This window comes from Tupaia chinensis, unplaced genomic scaffold (genome assembly GCF_000334495.1).
Source record: "Tupaia chinensis unplaced genomic scaffold, TupChi_1.0 Scaffold000009_1, whole genome shotgun sequence".
Lineage (NCBI taxonomy): Eukaryota > Metazoa > Chordata > Mammalia > Scandentia > Tupaiidae > Tupaia > Tupaia belangeri.
The window spans coordinates 1,340,422-1,365,349 of record NW_006159439.1 but is presented as its reverse complement, the minus strand read 5'-3'; the positions used below and the strand labels follow the sequence as shown (position 1 = coordinate 1,365,349).

The following is a 24,928-nucleotide window of genomic DNA, read 5'->3' as shown; positions in this document are numbered from 1 at the left end:
AAAGCAAGAAATCACCCTCCCAGGGAGGATGGCCACGTTGCAATCCCTTCTCCTCCATTCTCTTCTCGGGATCTTGGGCATGCAGGCACACGTGCCTGGCGTGAGTTTTAAGCCACCAGGTCTTGGCGCGAACCGCGGTCAACTACATGGGAGTACAACAACATAGCCATTACACTAACTGTTGATCCCCCCAAATGGCTAACTTTTAAAACAGATTAACCAAAATTTCTCTATCCAAATAAATAAATAGCTGAGTGCACTGTTTTAAATGGTGACCTTGGTTTTCTAACATCATAACTGTAATCATATTCATAGTATACTAACCCAAATAAATAAAGTGAGTAGCTAAGCTGAATAATACTAGTTTTAGTTATAAAAACAATATACCAAACAGGCTTTACTACATATACAGTAATATGCTAGTTTTCTTATTCATTGAACTAAAATTTTATTGTGACCAGAGATTTTCATCACAGTTGTGCTAATTTCCCAAAATATATGCTTGAACAATTTTGAGTAATGTTACCAGTCTCAATCTATCTATAAAGGTAACACCAAAAGAGAAATTCCCAAAACATTTTGTGCAATAACATTTCTGTGGTCCATTCATATTTCCCAAAAGACAACTTATAATTGCAACTCATTTAGCTATTTTGATGTGTTAAAAAAAAAAGAAACAGCAGTCCCATCATTTTATACCCATATTTCATATTTAGGTTAAATTATAAATTTATTGGACTAAAATTAACTAAGACTTATAATAGGAGATTAGATCTAGATTTCCATATTACTTTAGAAAAACATTCAAATTCTTACTTCTAAAAATTAAGCCAAGACCCCTACTGATATTTTGCAGAATTTCCAAGAAAATGCAAGAATGTAAACTAAAGAACTTTAAGTAGTTATTTATTAGTAGTGAATGAACCTATTTGGTCACTGTGTTTTTTTTAGATTCTTCTGAGACTAAAACACAAGTGCAAAGAGCCTGCTCTACTTTTATAGCTAAATGCTAAAGAGGAATTTTGATGCTGATACACCATTTTTTTCTACTAAGGTAAAAAAAAAAAGTGGTCTGAAAAACATTTTGGTCCTGACAAAGTAATAAGCAAGATAAAAAAGCTCTGAAAGTGAACATTATGTTTTCAAGTTCCTAGCAGAAGAAAATCATTCTGAAGATCCTAGCAATCAAGAGCAGCATAGGGAGCATGGGTGCTCTTATTTGAAAATGGAGGGGCCAGGAGGTGTCGCAGTGGTGATATTACTGGATCCATGTGGGAAAGGCCTTGGGTTCATATCCTAGGACCTTCCTGAGCACCCCAGGTATGCACACATGAACTGGCTGACACTGGCAGTGGATTGCAATGTGATGACCTTCTTGGGAATGCCTGACTCTATCTCACTGTCTCTCTGTTTCTTTGTCTTTCTATCTTTGTCTTATAGAAGAAATAAATAAACTTACGGAAAAGAAAAAAGAATTAACTGTGGCATAGAGGTTGCAACCTGATTGAATAATCAGAAATTTAACATTTCAAATTAAAGTGTTTCATCAATATAATAATAATAATAAGAGGGTTAGCACATTATTATGAATAATGGGATTGTTGTAATAGCAAAGAGAATGCAAGCCGGCATTCAGTCCGTGAACTGCATTAAAGCTCCTACAGTGGCAGAAGGTTATGAAGGATATCTTTAGAAACCAAAATAGCAATGGATGGAGTGGGACAAGTTCTGTCCTTGGGACAGAACTTATGTTATCATTTGTTGTCCGTGTTGTCTCCCGTGATGATAGTTCAGTCATAAAAGTAATGCTTTGCTGCAGAGTGTTGGCAGCGACTTTTTATGGAGATCAGAGAATGAGTACTAAAAAGCACTATTGAGGTATTTACTGGTTTTGCAGTTTTGTCAAGTATTCAGTTACGTAACCGTAGTCACTAAACTATCAATAATTAAATGTAGTTTAGTTTTAAGATATAAAATTTCATTTTATTTCTCTTGTTCTTACTCTAATAAACTATGTTCCTAAGAATATTTTATGCCAACACATTTATTTTAAAATACTTAGATTCAAAGGGAATGCAAAGTGAATCCTTTACACAGTATTAATGAAAATAGGAAATGAGAGAAAAAAGTATAATATATAAGGCCATCGGGAGAGTTCCAACTCTAAACCAAGGTATTTAGGAATATGCCAGGGGCATCATGCAGCTTTATTTCTGCAGTTCTATCACCATGGCTGTACTTAGAGATGAAACTCAGTCTTCCACAGTAAGCTTTTTCTCAGAGTAGGTTTAATGGTTATGTGAGGATATTGGTTCTTGTAAATGGAAATTCCAAGACCAGATTAGTGGTTTTAAAAAGTTTTATTGTCGGGACCAGCAGTTAGCATAATGGCTAATGTCGCTGGACTTCCATGTAGTCGACCGCAGTTAGAGTCCTAGGCCCAGTGGCTTAAACTCACACCAGGCACGTGTGCATGCATGCCCAAAATCCCAAGAGGAGAATGGAGGAGAAGGGATTGTGGCATGGCTATCCCCCTGGGGGATGATTTCTCACTTTCTATCTCTCTGTCTCTCTCTGTCTTTCTGGTGAGCACACAAACCCTATAGCAAAAAACCTCTCAAAAAAAAAATAGTGCATTGTTTAAATAAATTGTGTACAAGGACAAGATAAAGTACATTACATTATTACTTTTTTACGTGCTAGAATTTATGTGTACTCACAAGAGAGAGCACAACCCTAATGGGGCGTGATCATGCCACAATCTTTTTTCTCCATTTCTCCATTCCATCAAGGCTTTGCCACACATGCACGTGTACCCAGAGTATTTTCAAGCCACTAGGACTGGGATATAACCCAAGTTGGCCGTGCATACTTCAGAACTGGCCTTTATTAAATAATATTTTAAAATGGTACTTTATCATTTAGAAGATTATGCATTTTATAAAGGGATTTCAAAACTTACTGAAACAAATGGAATCATAATACGAGTTTAGTGCTAGCTGGTGGTATGGTAATTAAGGCAGCTGGATCCCACATGGCCAATGGCGCAGTTCAAGTCCAGAATCAGCAGCTTGAAAACACATTTTGGGCATCAGGCTCATATGTAGATGTACCCAAAATCCCAACAGGAGGGAGATAAAGAGGAAGAGTTATTGTACTGTGGCCATTCTCCATGGCAAGTGCTTTCTCGCTCTCTCTCTCTCTCTCTGGTAAGCACACATGCCTTCTGACAAATTTTTACAATATTAAAAATTACTGTGTTATAAAAATTTTGAAATCCATCCATAGCTTTTTCATAGAATGTATTTTATATGAACTCTTTGAAGACCCCCTCATATTTTAAGTTTAAAAGATAGATTGTGGGCCGGAAGGTGGTATGGTGATTAAAGGCGCTGGATTCCTGCATGACTGATTGTGATTCGAGTCCTGGACCTGAGGTTTGCTTTCTCACTTTCTCTCTCTCTCTCTCTCACTCTCACTCTGTCCCTCTCTGGTCAAATTAAAATAAATATATAAGGTTAAAAAATAATTATTTAGGAAAAAAAGGTGGATTAAATATAAATTTATTTATTTATTAAAGTTATAAATGAAAAAGCAAAATGGCAGATTATAAAACATGAATTCATATAAAAAAGTACTAGATTTTTGAAAAAATAAAATCATTTTACATGTTGGCATACACAGTGTGATCTCCTGTTTGTAAGTATGTAAAAATTTAACTATATATGAAAATGCACAGGGAATATTTTAAACATATACAATTATAATGTTAATGGTTATTTTAGAGTAGTCCTATTAGTCATGATTATGGTATTTTTATTTTTTGTTCATATGTGTTTTCTAAATTCTCTGCCATAAATTTTCTCTAAGGAAATGACTCTTTAAAGAAATAAATCAGAGACCAGCAGATGGAATACTGGATACATTACTGGGCTCCCACATGGCCACCCACGATTTGAGTCCTGGACCCTGTGTCTTGAATCTCATGTTGGGCAGGCGTGTCCAAGATTCCAGGAGGAGAATGGAGGAGAAGAGATTTGGTCATCCCATTTGGGGGCTAATTTCTCACTTTTTCTCTCGCTGTCCCTGTCTCTCTCTCTCTCTTTCTCTCTGGTGAATACACTTGCCCTTTGGCAAAAATCTCTTGAAAAAAAGATCATTAAATATATGAAGAAATATTCAAATGCACTTTAAGTCAAAGGCTGCAAATTAAAATAATTATATATGATATCTCTTAATATGCAAATATTTAAAATAACAATAATACCTAGTTTATGGAGAGTGCAGAGAAGTATGCTTTTAAAATTAGCACATTTCTTTGACAAAGAAGATTTAATTTTAGGACTCTAAGGAAGCCATTAGATTTCCACAATTATGAATAAAGATGGATCATTTATAAATTTATATAAAATATTAAAAATTAGATATAGTAATAATTTGGTCTCTAATTATAATTTTCTCATAAACAGTACCACCAGAAAGTAGAATATGTCTAGTTGCTAAAAATGAAAATGAAATATTATTTATTGGCAGTGAAACATATTCAAGAGGTATGTGGCTAAAGAGAAAAAGGGTACACAATGGTGTTGTGAATAATCCTAATTTAGTAATGTACTCATGCATATGTTTGTATTTATAAGTATGAAGAATAATCCGAAAGAACTGACTCACAATGTTACAAGTATTTTCTGTGAGAGGTGAAATTATGAGCAACTTTTATCCTTTCCATTGCTTTGTTTTGAATTTTTTTAAACCATGTGTCACTTATATTAACGTTGATTTAAAAATGTTTTCAAATTATATATCCTACGATGAGGATAGAGTCACAAAGTGTGCTTACTAAAGATACTCAACCATGATAAAAACAGGGGTAAATATAAAAATACCAAGTTTTTAGGCATGCGAGACCCTTGCTGCTTTTTGTGAACAGGTATTAAATCAAAGTGCAGATCTTCAGATTTTAAATCATTACCTACGTTTTAGAGTGACCCTCTATTTTCCCAGAATATGCAATAATATTTTAATTTTAGGAGATACATTTTCTTCTGTAGAAAACATAATTAACAATGGATTTTGGATCACGATTTCTACCTATTCATGAGTCAACATGATACAAGATGGGAAACAAAGACAGAAAGGGGAGAAAATTCAGTTACTTACTCTTGTTGTATAGGCAGCTTCCGGGTCATCTTCTAGAACACGTGAAAGTCCAAAATCAGAAACCTTACACACCAAATTGCTATTGATCAAGATGTTCCGAGCAGCGAGATCTCGATGAACATAACCCATGTCTGACAGGTACTTCATGCCAGATGCTATGCCTCGAAGCATCCCTACTAGCTGGATGACTGTAAACTGGGCGTCATGTTTCTGCAAGGCATTCCGAAAGTACATTTAAGGTATTTTGCTACTTCCTAAAGATACTTCTTTTTCAGCTAAAATCAGATGTACCAAATTTTGTAATTAGACTGACCACACACTTTGGTTGGTTGATTGTTTTTTTGTTGGTTTGTTTGTTTTTCAGAATGGATCTCTCTGTGTCACAAAGTTTCTGCCTCAGTCTCCAGAGTAGCTGGGGCTTGAGGCATTTACCACCACAACTGACTTTTTACAGTAGCCAGGAATTGAACCTGTGCCTCCCACATGGCCTCATCCTGCAAAGGAGCCGCATCAACAAGCATACTCCTGGGTCTTCAGGCATTTACCACAACTGACTTTATACAGCAGCCAGGAATTGAACCTGTGCCTCCCACATGGCCTCATCCTGCAAAGGAGCCGCATCAACAAGCATACTCCCTTAGCTGAGCCCACAGTTTAGTAGCAACCATTTAAAAATTAACAAGACACATGGATAAATGGAAACATGGCTAAAATAATCTAGAACAATGACTGCATTACCAAATAGTCTAGAGCAAGAAGTATCCTGATATTTGAAATCAATTTCAAAACTAGGATGTTCTGTCTTTATGTTATATACCATTTCCTCCTTGGAAATATTAAGGGCAAAACCAAAACATAAAATGATTATTGTGGCTATGGGTTAATAATTATTGGTTTGATTCCATTTTTAATCTTCTTGGTATCCAGAGAGTAGATCAATTGCTCCAAAAAGGTAGATATCAATATTTTAATTATCAATAATAGTTCATAATTATTAAAATATGTTATTGAATATTTATGCTTCTCCCCAACACCAAGTTGCGGGTTACAAAATCAAAAGCAATAAAAGACAAAGTCATATAGCCCAGAATCTAGAAAACTTCTTATCTGCTTGGATTAAAATAGAACTATATAGTTTATGATGCATATATAAGACATTAATATAAAAGTTCATGTCTGATTACAGCTATACAGACAATATATATTTTTAAGGTTTTTGACACAGGGTGCATATGCTTGCCAGAGAGAGACAGTTAAGGAGAAAGTGAGAAGTCACCCTCCCATGGAGTATGGCCATCCCTTCACCTCCTTTCTCCTTCTTGGATTTGGGGCATGTACGTACATGCACCTAGTGTGATTTTCAAGCCACCAGGTATGGAACTCGAATCACAGTCAGCCATGTTGGAATCCAGCACCTTAACCACCACAACACCTGCTTGCCCCAAAACAATGCTTAAAAAATATTTTTAATATAATATACTACTGATGACTGTTAGCATTCGAACTTAAGAAAATGTTTATATTTCTTTAAGTATGATTTGTGAAATATGTTAAGATATACCATAATAAATATTTATTAAGATATATTAAAATAGAAAAAGTATAAATTTAAAGTATATATGCATGTTTATATATTTATTTAAAGAAGAGGAATTATTTCTATTCGTGTTATTTTTGTCTAGCATTATGATTCTTCCCTTATGTTTTTAATTGAACTTGGCAGAACAAAAAGTTTAAAATAGGTTGCAAACTTCATTTTCAAAATATAAACCATTGACATTTGGATATTATAAGATAAATATGTAATTTTATAGTTTTCCTCTCATTATCATAGAAAAGTCCAGTTTTATTTTAAGCTTAGATTATCTGACTTTGGGGGACAAAAATAATAGAAGGTGTCTCTAACATTTTCAGCACTTCGTACAGAATACAAATATATATATATGTATGTGTGTGTGTGTGTGTGTATATACATACTTATATATGAACACGTACATGTAAAATCTTTTACTTACCCGTAAGAAACTGTCCAAGGATCCATTCTCCATGTATTCTGTGACAATCATAACTGGTTTACCTAGATAAAGGATAAATACTAAATTAAATATGTAAACATTTCCAGTCAACAAATATCTTTCAATGAATGTATACAAAATGCTTTGATACACTTGATGAATATAAGATATTGAGAACTGTCTCATACTTCCAAATTTTTAAAATATGGAATTTAAAAAGCAAAGCTGGGACCAGCAGGTGGCATGGTGGTTAAGGCGCTGGACACTCCCACAAGGCCAACCAGGGTTCAAGTCATGAATCTAATGGCTTGCTTTCTTAATTCCTCTCTCTCTCACTCTCACCCTCTGTCTCTCTCTGGTCAAACTAAAAAATAAAATGAATGAATAAGTAAAATAAAATAAATATTAAAAATAAAAAAATAAAAATAAAGAAATAAAATTTTAAAAAACAAAGCAAAACAATAAATAAACAGCTTCAGTGGAAAATGAAACATTAAAAATAACAGGAGACTGGTTTTTAGAACAAAGGCCTATAACCTATAGTATCCAAATTGCCTTATTTTTCACTTTAATTTTTAAGAGGTGTTTTGCTATAGGTTGTGTGCACTTGCAGAGAAACAGAGAGACAGAGAGATTACTTGGGAGTCTGGTGACATAACCATTATGCCAGCTGCTGGTCCTGCCTTCCTACCCTCATGGCTTTTGCATGTTTTGTTGTACAAAACAATTGCAAGTAGTAATTATAATCTTTTTACCTGTATTCGACTAACACACTAAAATTAAAATCCATGCTGACTCTGTTTAAAAGGAAAATTAAAAAGAAAATGGCTTTTGGCAGTAACTTGTAATAACCATTTGGAATTATGTGACTTTAAATACCATTAAACCTTTTAACCAGAATTTTAATGTATTTATGTAGCACTTATTATGTGCAAGATAGTAGCTTAATTATTTTATATATATTAATGTGTTAATTATCATTTTCATTTTACACATGATAAAACTGAGACACAAAGGTTAATTAACTTGCTCAGCATCAGAGCTAACAAGTTATAGAGACTGAAGTTTCAACACTAACACTACACTGTTACTGTTGGAAATTTATACTATGAGGAACATTTAAAGTATGAGAAAGGATCAGACAAAGAAGGGGCTAAATATACCAGAGAGGGAGAGCTACAAATAGAATAAGCATGCAACTAAAAATACTGATTTAGTCAATTACCACATGTCAATTCTTTGGATTTTTTAAAATTGAAATGATAACTGAAAACTGTAACACTTTAGGGAATTGTTACACTATAATAGTGCATTAACAAAGCAAGGAATATTACATAACACTGTATGTTTTATGATAACTAGGAAAATGAGTAATGCCGCAAACAGTCTAAAAAGAGGAACAGAAAATGGATACTTTTGATGTACAAGAAATACTAGCAAGCACTCCCTATAATTAGAATGATATAACTTTGTACTTAACACATGTGACATCACTAAACCTTCCTTGTATCCTTAGGTTTTAGTAATACGTATTGTTATCATTTTTCTGTTTTATCACTAAACCTTCCCTGTATCCTTATTTTTTAGTAATATGTATTGTTATCATTTTTCTGTTTTCTCATCTGGAAGCATCGTGGATTGAAATTACTAGTTGAAGTCACAGTTAGCTAGTAGTTGAGCAATATGGCTCTCTGGTTTCAAAGCCTAACATGTTAGTCTCGAGCTTTATTGCTGCTATATTATTTTTCAAATGTAAATCCACCATGTTACAAGAAGGAAAATCACTTTATTTCCAAGTCTAGAGGACTTGGCTAAGTGTTAACCTAGTACTACTGGAAGGCCTTGAACGAAAAATAGATTTTTTTTGTTCATTCATTTCTTCTATCAGAGACACAGAGAGAGAAAACTCCAAACAGATGAGCACCTCAAACTGAGGCCATGATCTGCACCCAGCCTCAAGCAGCCCTGGATCATGGGCATCACGTGCCTGGAATACTCAGGAGGGCTCCAGGTGTGAACTCGGAACCATCTCAAGTGGGTCAGCCTAGCAGAGCCGCATGCTTTACTTCCGTGCAAACCATCTGGCCCCAAGCAATATAACTTTTAGCAAACATCATTATGTACGCCCAGCTTATAACACACATAGACTTTTTCATATATGTCTTTTATATCATGAAGGTTATTTTGCCAATCTGATGCTATAAAGTAACATCTTATTTTGGCTTTTTCCTTTCATAAGTAAAAATGCTTCACTTATCCTAGTTCTGAATTAAAGATTAGTATTATGAGAGCTTTACTTACTATACATTTAGTTAACTTGATATATCCTCCGAAGTTCATCTTATTGATTGAAGTGAGAAGAAAACTACGTAAATGTATAAAATTGCTCAGATAAGTTTCATATATATTGCCAATCAATTGATGTGTTGATCTATTTTCCATTAAGACAAGATATTGATTTATGTATGTTTTAGGTATGACACCGCATTTATCTTATTGCTCTATCAATACTAATGTCTGAAGAGTCATTTTAGCCAAAATCTGGATTCTCCAGAACTTGCCTTTTTTTTTTTTTTGAGAGGTTTTTGCTATAGGGCACATGTGCTCGCCAGACAGACAGAAAGCGAGAAATCACCCCCTAGGGGGGATGGCCACTCCGCAATCCCTTCTCCTCCGTTCTCCTATCGGGATCTTGGGCACACACACACACGCCCGGCGTGAGTTTTAAGCCATCGGGTCCGGGACGTGAACCTCGGTCGACTGCATGGGAGTCCAGCAACATAGCCATTATGCTAACTGCTGGTCCCTCGCCTTTTCAAAATTCAAAATAAATTGGACTGGATAATATTCAAGAAGAAAGGGAAGATTCCTTGGAAACTTTGATCTCTCCTGAAATAGTAATAGACCTCTCATCACTGGTCCCAGAGATAGGCCTGGCATGAGTGGAATAAATGAGGGAATGAAATCCTGAATGCATGTTCTGCATAAACCATCTCAGTTCCTGTGTTCATTTGTTAGTATAATTTGGGGAAAAATGAATGCTACTGCAATTTCACGAATGCTCTGAATATAGTCACAGATATTTGGGCTCACACCGCCCACTCTCCATCACTGACCGGTTACTGCATTCATGTACTACGCAGACCTTTATTCACCACTCTTCCTTCTGGCTCCCAGCCTCATGACCATTTCATTTCTCATTAGCATGTCTAGTAGAATGTTTGGCAAGGGAAATAAAAGTAGCTGAAAAATCAAACCAGTCAATTAAGCAAAAGCCCCATGACCATTCAGAAATCAGATCAGGCTGCATTTAACTCTGTAATTTAGGTATTTGTAAACACATCAGTTAAAATGGACAAGTCTGAAAATGTGCTTTGCATTAAGTTCAAAGATGGAGCAAACCAAATGTACAGACAAAGAGTAAACAGAACCACAAATAGTCTACCTTGGAAAGCAGATTCTTGACTTAGAGTTCCTCTTGTGATTTTGATTATGATAAAAGAAGGTTAAAAGAAAATAGACTCTGCAACAGTGGTGAGAACTAATTCTAACACACATTGAATGCGGGGAAATTGTTTATAAAATGCAAGCTCATCACCATTATTGTACAGTGTATTTGTATTCACATTTGCTCTTTCTTGTGCATTTTGACTTACAAATGACATGAGCAGCATCCTCAAAACAGAACCTGTATCATTCACTGTCTTCAGAGACTCCAAAGCACATCTGAGTGTGTACACGAACTTCAATGAAAGGACTATTCCAAGACTGGGGGAACTGAAACCCCATCAAAAATGAGCAAAACAAAATTTACAGAGAAGTCTTGTCTTTGTTCTTAAACTGATTTACAATCATAGATAAAATGGTGATCTTTCACAATTAGAGATTAAAGGGAAGCAAATCAGGCTGGTGCAATCAATTTATTTCCTTAACTAACCCCAGTGACTCAGAGAGATTACTGATCATTGAATCACTGCTTGATGAAAGAATAAATGTGGTTCAACATGTCTAAGGATTCCAGATTCAACCCCTGAGAGTTCACCATGACTTTCTTAATCACATTTTCTATAAAAAGCAGAAAAGAGCGATGTGATATATTTATATGTAGTCAATAATAGATATATTTTCTTTGTAATTTTCAAATTAATGTTGATTTCTAGATTAAAATATTATCATTTTAACACAAAATACTTATCAGTTACTAAGATATTATAAATTATTGAAACTTAATTAATTTCCAGAGAAAATGATATTAACATCTATTAACAACTGTTATTGTGTCTTACACTTAATACATGCTGAATTGAGGTGAAGGAACCAGGTTTCTTGTTCCTATTTTAAAAGAATTGCTTGTAATATTTAACTAGCAAGTATGATGCTTCTAGATTTGTTATTGGCATATTTATATACTTCTATTAGACATACATATTTCTATGTATGATTCTAGTAAAGAATTCAAAATTGAAGTGGTTGTTTGATCTCTGTACCTGTTGAGATTAATTTTTCTTTTTATCTATTAATGTTGTGAATATTTATAATTATTAATTTTTTTTTTGGAGAGATTTTCACTATGGGGCACGTGCGCTCGCCAGACAGGCAGAGACAGAGTGACAGAAAGCGAGAAATCACCCCCCAGGGGGAATGGTCACGCCGCAATCCCTTCTCCTCCATTCTCCTCTTGGGATCTTGGGCATGCACACACATGCGCCCGGCATGAGTTTTAAGCCACCGGGTCCGGGACACGAACCGCAGTCGACTACATGGGAGTCCAGCGACATAGCCATTACGCTAACTGCTGGTTCCCTATAATTATTAATTTTTTAAGAGAGAATTTTACTCTAGGGAGTGTGTGCTCTCTGGAGAGACGGAGAGAGACAGACAAAGAGAAATCACCTGTTATATTTCTTGTTTTTGTAGGAAAGTCACAGTATGTTTAAACTAGTGCTCTATAGAAAGCAGTCTTTAGGTACAAGATTATCATGCTGTAACAAATGTTTTAAGTTGAATATGATATTTCAAAAATATCAGAGAACAATCCTATCTAGATAATTACAGGAAATACATAATTCCACATCCTTTATCACTCAAATGTGGCTATTCCATTCAAAAGACAGAAGTGGACAGTGATAAAGAAATAACAGAAGTTATTTACGCATGCACAAGTAACATTCTTAGCTTATTTTTCTGCAGTTTTCCTAATTTTGTTAATGTGGGCACTTAGAAATGTTCTGAACACATTTATCAACTTGCAGTCATAAAGTGTAATAACAATTCTGGGCCATCAGAATTTTGCTATTCTAGCAAACTATTTCTGTAAATTATTACTAAAGTTAAAATAACATATGTATTTTCTATTAGGAATATGACAAGAAATGTAGAACTCTTGAGACAAGTGCGAAGAAAGCTTGAAAGAGACACAAACAGGAAATAATGACAATTTGGCACTGATATTCAAGTATGACATTGCATTCCAGCAACGCTTCCCTATCCTCCATGCAGGGAATAAGAAAGTGCAAACCAATTGCAAAGCTTTTGCTGCAAAGTGGACACTCAGACCAGTACTGATATATTTTAATTACGAGAATTCATCATAATATTTTGCCCATGGCAGTCCTCAATATTGCAAAGTTCCTATTAAATTACATGTCAGTATTTTTCATTTTCTAGAAAATAACCCAGGGAGGGACCAGCAATTGGAGTAATGGCTATGTCACTGGACTCGCATGTATCCGACCACAGTTTGAGTCCTGGACCGGGTGGCTTAGACTCATGCAGGGCATATGTGCATGCCCAAGACCCCGAGAGGTGAATGGAGGAGAAGGGATTGCCCTGTGGCCATCCCCCCAGGGGGAGGGGGGGTGATTTCTTGCTTTCTATCTCTCTGTCTTTCTGGAGAGCGCACACGACCTATTACAAAAACCTCTCCAAAAAAAGAAAATAACCCAGGGAAAAATGCATTTGATCCAATATAACTTCTTCTGTTTCACTAGGTGAAAAGTGTCCAATGTAAGGTCTTCTTACAGTCTGAACATTATTTAACTAATGGAGTGATGGCAGAAATATCAAACATTTGCTGAAAACAAGTTCCATCCTTTTGAACTGAAACTGAAATTGATAACACATGTTAGTACCTAGTTCTGAGCAAGGACTGTGCCCCCAGCTTTCTGCTACTTTGAAGATCAGAGACTCTCTCACCTTCTTTTGTTTAAAACCATCGAGCTCAAAATGTACCATTAAAATTGTTTATGGCTCAATTCAAATAAATGAAAATATAATGATTGAGTAAAGGGTTTTTTCTAAATGACTTGAAAAATAGTATATCATATAAGGGGTCTTCAAAAAGTTGACTGAAAACGTGTTTTCTGAAAAAAACTACTTAAGGATTTTATCTTGAATATTGTACCAAATAAGCTCATATTTTAATTTCATTTTTTCACAAACTTTTTGTAGTCTTGTCATATTAGATGTAGTGTTTCAAAGCACACAATCAATAGCAATAATAAAAATAAATACCTTTGAGTGATAAAAACATATGACTAGCTTTTGAGAATTTTCTATATATCAAGATTAACTGGAAAACTCTCAAAATTAACCAGAAATAGTAACTTAGATTTGCATAATCATTCACCATTTGATATATTCTTTTGCAATACCATCTAATTTGTAAGGTGTCTGGAAATAGTAAAACAGTACTGTTAATTCCATGTTATAAGTGAACATGGGAATCTATGTGAATGGTTTAAATTCACAAGCAGTTTCATAGTAAATACAATTGAATCAGAACTTGAACTCAGATCTGATGATTTATTTAGATATTGATATGTTTGTTTTTCCTTCTTACATACAATATCCTTTATTAAATCCTAAGCATCACACTGATTGTGTGTATATTTGTGTGTGTGTGTGTGTATGTGTGTGAGTGCATGTATTTCCAAACTCTACAGGTAGATTGATTTAGAAGTCATATAGTCTCAGGAAACAGTAAATAAGAAGAATAGAATGAACAACGTTTTGGGAGACAGAAGTGCCATAGGAATATAGTAAATCCAACATATTAACATTATTATGAGGCGTTCCTATTTCCTCCCAGATGTTACAGGGTGCCAGACTTAGAACTTTTAAATGTGCCACTAAGGAGTTCAAAATTTAATTCTAGGTCTACTACTCTATTATGTTTTCAATATATGAGATGACTGGGGTTTATATAGTCAGATTTGGCATATTCTTACATGCTTATTTGACCAGGGAGATATATCAAATTTAGAACTTTCACCCCAAGAATAAGGCAGTTGTAATTCATATCAGAATGTTACAGAATCAGACTTGAATAAGATGTTTAATATAATACCTGCAATTTTTAAAGGTCACTTTAAAGATATTTTTTCTTGCATTTTTCCATGGGACTCATTGTATGGATTTCTTTTCTAATTATCATAAGCCACAGTTAATTATTTCATTTTATATCTAATGGAAATTTGCCACAATAATTATGATTTAGTGTAGCTTATAATTTAGTAAACACATGCACATAAAATAGTAAAATACAATGGGTTTCTTGCAATGATTCATAACACTAAAAGCAAATAAAAAATCCATTCATGTTTGATAAAATAATACAAAAGTCTATCATAATCATGTACTCTATTACCAAACTTATATTCAAAACCAATACTTAGTTCATAGTGATTTTTATCTTTTCTTCATGATAGGTGTCAGAAATTTAAAGTTTTTTTTTTAAGTGTTAAAGGTTATTAGTTATCTCCCCATTTTGAAACTTGAGAGATTCTTTGGTTGAAGTTGTTAGGGAAGATTTTGAACATCAAAATATACAAGAATAACTAGGGTACAAGAATTAAAAAGAGAAACTAGTTTTTGTCCAGAGTTGGGGATAGAAGCAAAATGAACAGAACATGCTTTTTGTTTGTTTGTTTGGCATTTTTACTACAAAGTGTATATGCTCACCTGAGAAAGATGAGAGAGAGAAAGTGAGAAATTGTCCCTGTGGGATTGCCACACTGCAATTCTTTCTCCTACACTCTCCTCTCAGGTTTTTGGGCATGCACGCACATGCACCCAGAATCATTTTCAAGTAGCCAGGTCTGGGGCTTTAACTGTCCAGCCAGTGTGTGGAATGCCTTAAGGTTCACACCACCTGCTAGTCCCAAAATGAGTTTTTAATTTTATCTCCAGAATTCATTCACTAGTTAAACAAGATACTTGTCTTTTACAGTTACTGTTGCTCAACTGTGAAGGAAAACTTAGAGCTAACTCACAGGGCAGTGGTAAGAATGTCACAGTAACACTAATGCCAGGACTTCATAAAAGAGCTAGTGAAAAGGGAGTGAGAGGAAGGGCTGCATTAATACCAGTGCGGTGTTTTCTCCTCGGTGGGACTCAGGATCCTCAAACACTCCGTGAGGATGTCATGAAGGATATTAAATGGCTCGGTGACATTAAAATCCCAGGTAGACGTGACACTAAAGCTCTATAGACATAAAAATAGTCTATACATGATGTTGCTTTGAAGGAACAAAGGATTTTTTTATACTTCTTTTCAATTCTTACTACTGCGAATGGTGTTTTCATTAATTAGTAATTTTTTCAAATTTAAATGTTTTTTATTAGAAAATATTTTAATTACTACTAGTTTGACCTGACTTTTAAGATGCAGAGGAAAACCAACAATGACAACAAACAAACAAAAAACAGCAATAACAACAAAACTTACAAGACTAAATATGGATTTACAATATATAGCTAGATTATTCTACATTAAATTCTTGACCCCATTTATTAAAAAAGAATATTCAAAAAGAAATGCAAGTATATTTCAGTTAAACCATGCTCTATGAGAAAGGAAATGCCTTTTTAGTCACACTAAGTGAGAATAGGTATTAGTGCCATTTGGAAAGTGCTCTATGTAATGTTAAAGAAAAATATCATTGTGAAAAATATAATGAACAATGTCTGTTGGTAACCATAGAGTATGTAAATGTGGTGCCAATGAATTATCCCCTAAAGGATGCCAAATTCTCTGCCATATGTTGCCTTTCACTCAAGAGTTTGCTGCCAATTTTGCTTATTCTCCATCCTGTGCTCCAAACTCTTGAGGGGAAAAAGAGGTCCTAGGGCATTGTCAAGAGGTTTTCATTGGGATTGGAGCCAAAAATCACAGATCTGCCTCACGGGAACCCTTCGCAGCCTGGCTGGATAAACCATCATGGAAATAAGTTCAGCTCTCTATCATGGGCTGTGTGCCAGAGTTCCCCTGAGAAGTCAAAAATCCACATGGGACCCTAAATCTAAACTATTTTTAATCCACAGAGAACCCAGAAAAAGTCTTGGGTCTACTGTGATCCCAGCCTTTACAGCTCAGAAGAATTCCCTGGACTCCCATAATTTTCTTAAAGGTAAGAGGCTGAGGGTGGAGTAGAGATTTGGAAAATTAAATAAATCTGGTGAATAATAAAACTAAAGACAACTAGCTGGGGGTTCCTGGCTAAATGGACTCATTGCTTTTCCTCAATACTCTACATAAAAGTTCTCAATGATCCTCCTCTTTATAATAGTTTAATCAAATTATCTTCAAATAGTCCAATGTCTAGCTCTTAATATTTTTAAATTTGTTTTTTATTTGTATTGTTATTATACACTGACAAAGTATAGGTGCATCTATTTTTAAAGTACAAAATGGTATAATGATTTTTGAATGCTGTGGAAAGATTGAATTAAGTTAATTAACATTTTCATGGCATCTAATATTTAGCATTTTGATAAGAATTTTAGAAATTTCTTTTCTTAAATATTAATATTTTCAGCCAACCAGAGGCATGGTGATTAGTACTTTTTAAAAAATGAAAACTCTACTTAAGTATCTTTACTCTATTTTCAAAAATACCATATTAATCATAATTTAGTTTTTTCCTTAGAATTGAAGGTACTTAAGAAAAAAGTAATTGAGTTCGGATTTAAACCATCTTTGAGCAACAGGTGCAAAAGCAGGTCTTAGTCTTTACTTACTTTTAGTAACAACTCCTTCTAGCCGAATGATATTGGGGTGGTCAAATTGTCCCATTATGCTTGCTTCTCCCAGGAAGTCTCTTCTCTGTTTATCTGTATACCCTACTTTCAGGGTCTTGATGGCCACTGAGATCTCTTTTTTTGAAGGAAGTTTTAAGCGACCGCTACATACTTCTCCAAATTCACCTGTTAGAATTCAGAAGGATGACAACAAAATATAAGATTTTATATAATAAAAAATCATCATTGGAGAGAATTATTTTTCAGTAAGCTCACTAAATATATTTATGCCTTTTACCTACAAGAGCTTCACTGTAGGCCTTCAACATATTTTGGACGATGGTGATATGACTGCCTAGGAAACCACAGGACATACATATCCTGCTGGAAAATGGACCTGATGAGAAACTCCATATATTTTAAAGCACTGCACTATGACTAATGTAAGATGAAAAAAATGAGAGAAAGTTAAAAGCTGTATGTGTCAAACTTTTCACTCCCATTCTTACAGCTACCATTATTGCATGGTAAATAAGAGGCCAGCACAGATATTAAGGATTGGATATTGGCTTAAATTTAGATGTCCTTAACCATTTTGATTTTGCTAAGAGAGCCAATTTGGTTATATACTTAGACTCTCCAAAAATGAGAATGAAAGCATCTAGTATCAATTAATTTAATGGTATATAGCTGCACTGCATTATTGAATACTGACTATAAAGTTTCTGGGTTTCTGAGAAGAGACAAATGAAATAAAAATATCAAAGAAAACATAGCATGTTTTATCTAAAGAATTATTATGGAGGTATTTTCTTAGATTCAATATATTTAATACAAAGTTGTCTTCTTGTGCAATAAACCATAATTTGTTGAATATAAAGTTCTGCTAACTTTTAAATATTATAATCTGATTGCTATAAAATTATCTAGAACTAGTATGGGTGATTTTGAGCTTCCTTAAAGAAGAGACCCTTAGCATGCATTTCTCTTTTCCCATGGTTGCCACTGTGTTACTCCAAAGCAGTTCCATCAGTAGAAAGTTCCTTTCTCACAGAATTTCTAAACTTGTGGATTAGTAGATATGTTTTATACTACATTAAAAATATTTTTTTAATGTTAAAACCGATTTTTTCTGAAGTATTTTAAGATGAACTATGATTGAGACCAGCAGTTGGCATAATGGCAATGTGGCTGGACTCTCATGTAGTCAACTATGGTTCGAGTCCCGGACCCAGTGGCTTAAACTCATGCTGGGCACATGTGTGTGCATGCCCAGGATCCTGAGAGGAGAATGGCAGAGAAGGGATTGTGGCATGGCCATCCTCCCTCGGGGCTGGGGAGGGGGATTATTTCTCACTTTCTGTCTCTCTGTCTCTGTCTTTCTGGTGAGCACATGGGCTCTATAGCAAAAGCTCTCAAAAAAAAAAAAGATGAATAATGATTATTTTTTGATTTTCTGTGGAATGGCACAGCATCTTTGGTCTAATCTTCTTAGCATGAGTTTTCTATAAACTTCATGTCCCCATTTATCAGCCAGAAAGATGTGAAATGAGGGACTGGCTGTTAGTGTAATGGCTATGTTGTTGAACTCCCATGTAGCCAACCATGGTTTGAGGAGAATGGAAGAGAAGGGATTGCGGCATGGCCGGATGATTTCTTGCTTTCTGTCTCTCTGTCTCTCTCTGTCTTTCTGGAGAGTGCATGAGCCCTATAGCAAAAACTTCTAAAAATAAATAAATAAATAAATAAATGAAAAGAAGTGAAATGATTATTTTCTAGGGTTTTTTTTTTGATACAGTGAGGTTTTGACCCTCAAAAATATTATATTCTCCTACTGATCTGTCACCTACATAACAACAACAAAGACTTTACTCTTTCTAGAAAGTTCTAAACTCTCTCAGACTTGACCCTTTTCCAAAAATCCAGTCTTGTCACTGTTATGAAAGGAATGACTTAGGTTATAACTTGGCTAAGTCTTCTAAAGTCCAAAAGGAGATACCTGTGCATTTATTTATCAAATATTCATCAACTGTCAACAACATGGCAAACACTAAGGAAAACTCAGGTGTCATGGTAAACAAGGTAGGACTAGTTTCTTTCCTTTGAACAAGTATAGAGAAGATAACATCTGCAGCGATAGTGTTTCTTAGGATCCTAGGGAGGATTAGAGAGCAGAACTTTAGGAAGTCTATTGATCATGCTAAATCCAATGCAGAATACGTCATTATTGGTATGTGAGTATCAGAAGTTATGACGTAAAGCCAAGTTATGATGTAAAGTCATTGTCAGAATTCGCAGGCAAATGTAAAATTCCTTTCCTTATAGAGAGTTTTCTGAACATTTCAGGAGAGCTCCAGTTCAGTTTATGTAAAAATGAATTTGGAGAAACCATGAGGTGACATCTATAATGACCTTTAATTTTTTGAAAGAAAATTCTGACATCATCATGAATCAACATGGAACAATAGATCATGTGTTAAATTCAGGTGTCATCAGCACTTTAGGTGACATGTCACTTCATTTATAGCTACAGGCACAGCTACCTTTAAAATTCATGAAAATAGTATTTCAGCAATGTTAAGTTTGTTTTGCTTTGATTTTTGTTTTTAGCCATAGAGCATGTGTACTTGCCAAAAAGAGACAGAGTGAAGGAAAGGGAGAAATCACCTCAGAGAGGAAAGCCATGTGACAGTCCCTTCTCCTCCATTCTCCTTTCAGGATTTTGGGCATGCATGCACATGCATCTGGCATGATTTTCAAGCTACTTGTCTGGGATTTAAACCACATTTGACCATGAGGGAGCCTTAAACATCACAACACCTTCTGGCCACAGTGTTGTTTTAAAACTCACAAAATTTAATAATATTATATTTCATTAGATAAATACTAGAAATAGTCACCAATATATTATATGAGACATAGAAATATTAACTATTAATTTAATTATGTTTATAATAATTTAGAAGTACTGTGTTGGAAAAGTCAACAAAGACTTGGGTAATATAATTTCCATTATTTTCATCTAGCCCAGTTTTATATTGCCTTACTCAATTAAGTTTGTAACCATAAGAAAAAACTTAGATTGCATCACTTCTAATTAAAAGTATAACTACTGGATCTTAACTGATTTAATCTAATAAATGTAACTGTTACTATTTGCTCTTTGAAGTAGGTATGCTTTATGAGACTGGATACCATATTCTCATTTAACATGCACAATGAAAAAGTTGCTTAAAGTAAAATTCCTTGGAAAATATCTACTTGTGTGTATAACTAGAATGATCCCTTTCCTTTACCATACTCAAAGATCATTCTCCTTCTACTGATTAATAAGATAAGTATATCTTCAGTGAAGCTTCTATGGACCTCCCTGGATTGTGAGTGTGAGTGGAGGAGCTTAGAGAAGTGTCTAAAAAAGAGGAAGGGCCTGGGGATCACCCTTCTGAAATAGGAACATAGAAGGAGGCATCAGCCCCCTGCCCCCCTGTTTTCCAAACCTAGAGATCCCCAGTCTCAAGGAAAGACAGGAACAAACACAATTTTGCTGGGCCACAGTCCTGTGAAACCATGTCCCTGCCCAATGTCCACTTCCTATGCCCAGCTGTCACCTGCTTGGACAACCCCTGCATTTAAGGGCACAAGTCTGCAGACACTATGTCAGCTGGTACCTGCAACCTTTCTGTCTTCTCTGCACCTACATATGCAGGTTAACATTCTCCGACCACCTGGCTCCAAGGCCATATCAGAATTCCTGCCCATCTGCACTTGAAGCTGCACCATGGACACACACAGGCCCCATCTGCCTGAACTCATGACCATACAGATAGACATATAGACTCTGCCCACAGTTATGGGAGAGGGTATGTATGACCCACCATGTAATAACAACATCCTTGGCTTGTCCACCTGTGACAAATTGTTGATGGAAGGATGCAACCATGGGAAATGTCAGGCGCTGGTGCAGACAACTTTCTCCATCTCCAGAGACTGCCCAGGAATGACATTCTAAATAACTGGTCACTCCCTGAGTCACAACTCTTCAACTAATACCTGCATACCTCTTGTGGGCAACCCACTGAAGACAAAGGTAATTATTTATTTTCAGTTGATACATTCTTTTGGCTACTTTCACTGAAGGAGCATCCTGCTCCCTACATAGGGCCTGAGAACTTTGGTAGCTACATACACTATGGGAAAGCAGCGACATCAGTTCTGAGACATTCATCTCCTCTACAACTGGGACTCAAGTACACAACATGAGCCTTATTTAGAGCCCCCAATCAGAAACCAGGAGGACCTCACTGATGTCTCTAAACATATATAAAGTCTTTCACACTGAGCCCAACTGGAACCAAAGCCAGTATGACCTAGTTAAAACTCACACTAAAATACATAGCAGCTATAAGAAAAATAAAATAAATAAAATGTTACCACTATAATATCCAACCTATAAATTAAGAAGTATTTCATCAGATGCAGAAAAATCAACACAAGGATGCAAGAAACATGAAACATGAAAAAGCAAGGGAATATCTCTCCTCAAAAAACATACTAAAGCCACACTAACAATGGAAAAGATGCAGAATAGCACAAAAATGTCAGAAGTGGATTTCACAGTATTGATTATAACCAAACTCAGTGAGATACAAGAGAACTCAAACAATTTCAGGGGGAAAATAATTCAGACATAGAAGAGAGATTCAATAGAAATTGAAACACACACACACACACACACACACACACACACACAATCCAGAAGATGAGCAATACAATACAGAATTTTTTTAAAAAAATTCAGTAATGTTTAGACCTGAAGAAAAAAGAATCTCTGAACTTAAATACACAACTTTTAAAAAACTATCTAAAATAAAGAAAAAAAAATGTTATAAATGAAGAGAAGATTCAAGAAATCTGGGACAACTTTGGGGAATCAAATATCTGTATAATGAGTATCCCAGAAGGTAGGAAAGAGGGCAGAAAATCTACTTCATAAAATATTAACTGAAAACTTAAAAAGACCTACAGAGAGATACAGACATCCAGATTCCAGAAATTTAAAGGCTGACTAATAGATTTATCATAAGGTCTTCTCCAAGGCACATTTTTACTAAAATGTCAAAAGTCAAAGATAAGAAAAAAAAATCCTCCAAAATTACTATAAACACTAAGTTACTTATAAAAAGTACTCTATCAGATTAACCTCAGACCTTTAAGCACAACTTGATAGACCAGGAGGAAATAAGACTGTATATTCAAAGCACTGAAAGAGAACATTTCAACTACAAAATATGACAACCAGATAAACTATCCTTCAAATGGAAGGAAGAATAAAATAATTCACAAACACAAATAAGGAATTCGCCAATACTAGACTGACTCTTCAAGAAATATTTAAAAGAGCATCACAACAGGAAATGAAAGCAAGATAAATATCACTCCAAAAACACATTAATGGATTGGGAAAATATGGCACATACACACAATGGTAGACTACTCAGCCATAAATAACAATGAAATCTTCTCATTGAACACAAAGTCAATGAACCAAGATGACATAATGTTAAGGAAAATAAGCCAGTCCACGCACTATGAAAAGTGAAGGACATCAAAATATAAAAAGGAAGTACTGATAGATACCAGAAAGTACATGGGAGGGAGGGGATATTAATGGACAGAAAAATGCAAGTAGATACGAAGAGGGTATTAAACAGTGTGCCATAGCCGAGTAAATGTGTGGACAATTCAATACACACTGCCAAAAAAAAAAAAAAGAAGAGAGAAAGGAAGGAAGGAAGGAAGGAAGGAAGGAAGGAAGGAAGGAAGGAAGGAAGGAAGAAGGAAAGAGAGAAGAAAGAGAAGGAAGAAAGAAAGCCTAGTAGAAAGGACTATTATCAAATAGATAAAAATAGTGCAATGTTCAATGTTGAAAAAGATGAATATGTGATTATCATTAATTTGATCATTACACAGTGAATGCATGCTTGAAAAAGAACACCTTGGGGGCTGGCAGGTTGCTTGGTTGTTGAAACTCTGGACTCTCACATGGATGACTGCAGTTTGAGTCCTGGACCCAGAGACTTACTTTCTCACCTCCTGTCCCCCGTGTCTCTCTCTCTCTGATCAAGTTAAAAAATAATAACAGTAGATACAATTAAATTTTAAAAATTAAAAAAGATTTTTGTACCCCACACAGATGTACATTGATTATATAAAGCCCAGAAGTCCCAATAAGGAATAAGAAAACTATAATAAAAATGCACATTGGTCAATGCTTGTGGTTCAATTAAGTACTGTACATGAATGAAACCATTTAATCACAAAAAATTCTATAGAGGAGGCACTATTGTGATCTTCAGTGTCCAGCAGGGGCTTTGAAGTTAGAAAATATAAAATTCAAATTTGGGTTTTCAATTTTGGTGTGACCATGGCTATTCAAATTCTTAGCATTTGTTTTTTCATCTGCTGAACTGGAGATAGTAATACCTATATAAAAGCTAGTAGAGAGGGCTAGTAAATGGTGTGGTGGTTATGTAGTTGGACTTCAATAGAGTCTACTGCAGTTTGAGTCCCAGACCCTGTGGCTTCAGAATCATACCAGGTGCGTGTGCATGCATGCCCAAGATCCCAGGAGGAGAAGGGATTGTGGTATGAGCATCCCCCACCACCCCCCGCCGGGGGTGATTTCTCACTTTCCCTCTCACTGTCTCTCTGTCTCTGTACTTCTTTCCAGCAAGTGCACATGCATGAAGACAAACACCTCTTAAAAAAAAAAAATAATAGCTAGTAGAGTGAGCCAGTAGCATAGTGGTTGAGATGGCAGAAATTGGCCAACTGCGCAGTTCCAGTTTCAGTCCTGGTGGCTTTAGGTGGATGCTCAAGTATGCATGTGTGCACACCCAGGGTCCCTAGAGGAATATGGAGGAAAAGAGACTGTGGAGTGGACATCCACTGGGGGTGTTCTTTCTCACTATCACTCTCTCTCTTTCTCTCTCCAGTGAGTGCAAGCACCTTATAGCAAACTAAAAACAAAAATAAGTAAATAAATAATAAGAGAGCTAAATACTACTTACATGTCTACCATAAGTTAAGGCCTCAATAGATATTTTCTTACTTAATAAGTTTTCAGTATTTAATGTTTGAGAGAATTGCTAAATTGAAGAATAAAATTAAGAATTTTGGTCATTTTACATTCCTCACTAATAGGAACTTGCTTCTTTGAGAAAGTTATTTCATGGCTTAGTTTTAATTTTATTATTTGCAAAACAGGTATATTTCTTTTGATGATGCAGTGCAAAAATAAGAGTTTCTGTAACACCTATATATTTTTGTAAAAATATTTCTACAGAAAATTTGAGAATTGGCATCTCTCTCTCTCTCTCTGTCTCTCTCTATATACACACACACATACACACATACACACACACACACACATACACACACACACTGTCATATGAAAAGTCATGACATTTTTTTCTATGCAAAATGCATCATGAGGGGTCAGCAAGTGGTGTGGTGGTTAAGGGCACTGACTTCTACATGGCCAACTGAGGTCCGAGTCCTGGACCTAGTGGCTTGCTTTCTCACTTTCCTTCTCTCTCTCTCCCTTGCTCTGTCCCTCTGTGGTCAAATTCAAAAGAGAGAGAGAGGGAAGGAAGGAATGTAGGAAGGAAGGAAGGAAGGAAGGAAGGAAGGAAGGAAGGAAGGAAGGAAGGAAGGAAGGAAGGAAGGAAGGA

General features: G+C 35.3%; 1 protein-coding gene across 2 annotated transcripts in view; it reads right to left on the bottom strand.

Moving 5' to 3' along the window:
• The window catches only part of EPHA3 (EPH receptor A3), a 404,175-nt gene that overhangs the window by 47,245 nt on the left and 332,002 nt on the right, over window positions 1-24,928 (bottom strand). For both annotated transcript variants that reach the window (XM_006139867.2, XM_006139868.2), the window contains exons 11-13: window positions 17,196-17,381; window positions 7,176-7,237; window positions 5,161-5,370 (exon numbers count right to left, since the gene is read on the bottom strand). In XM_006139867.2, the coding sequence (XP_006139929.1) occupies window positions 5,161-5,370; window positions 7,176-7,237; window positions 17,196-17,381 (458 nt within the window). The remainder of the gene's footprint in view (window positions 1-5,160; window positions 5,371-7,175; window positions 7,238-17,195; window positions 17,382-24,928) is intronic.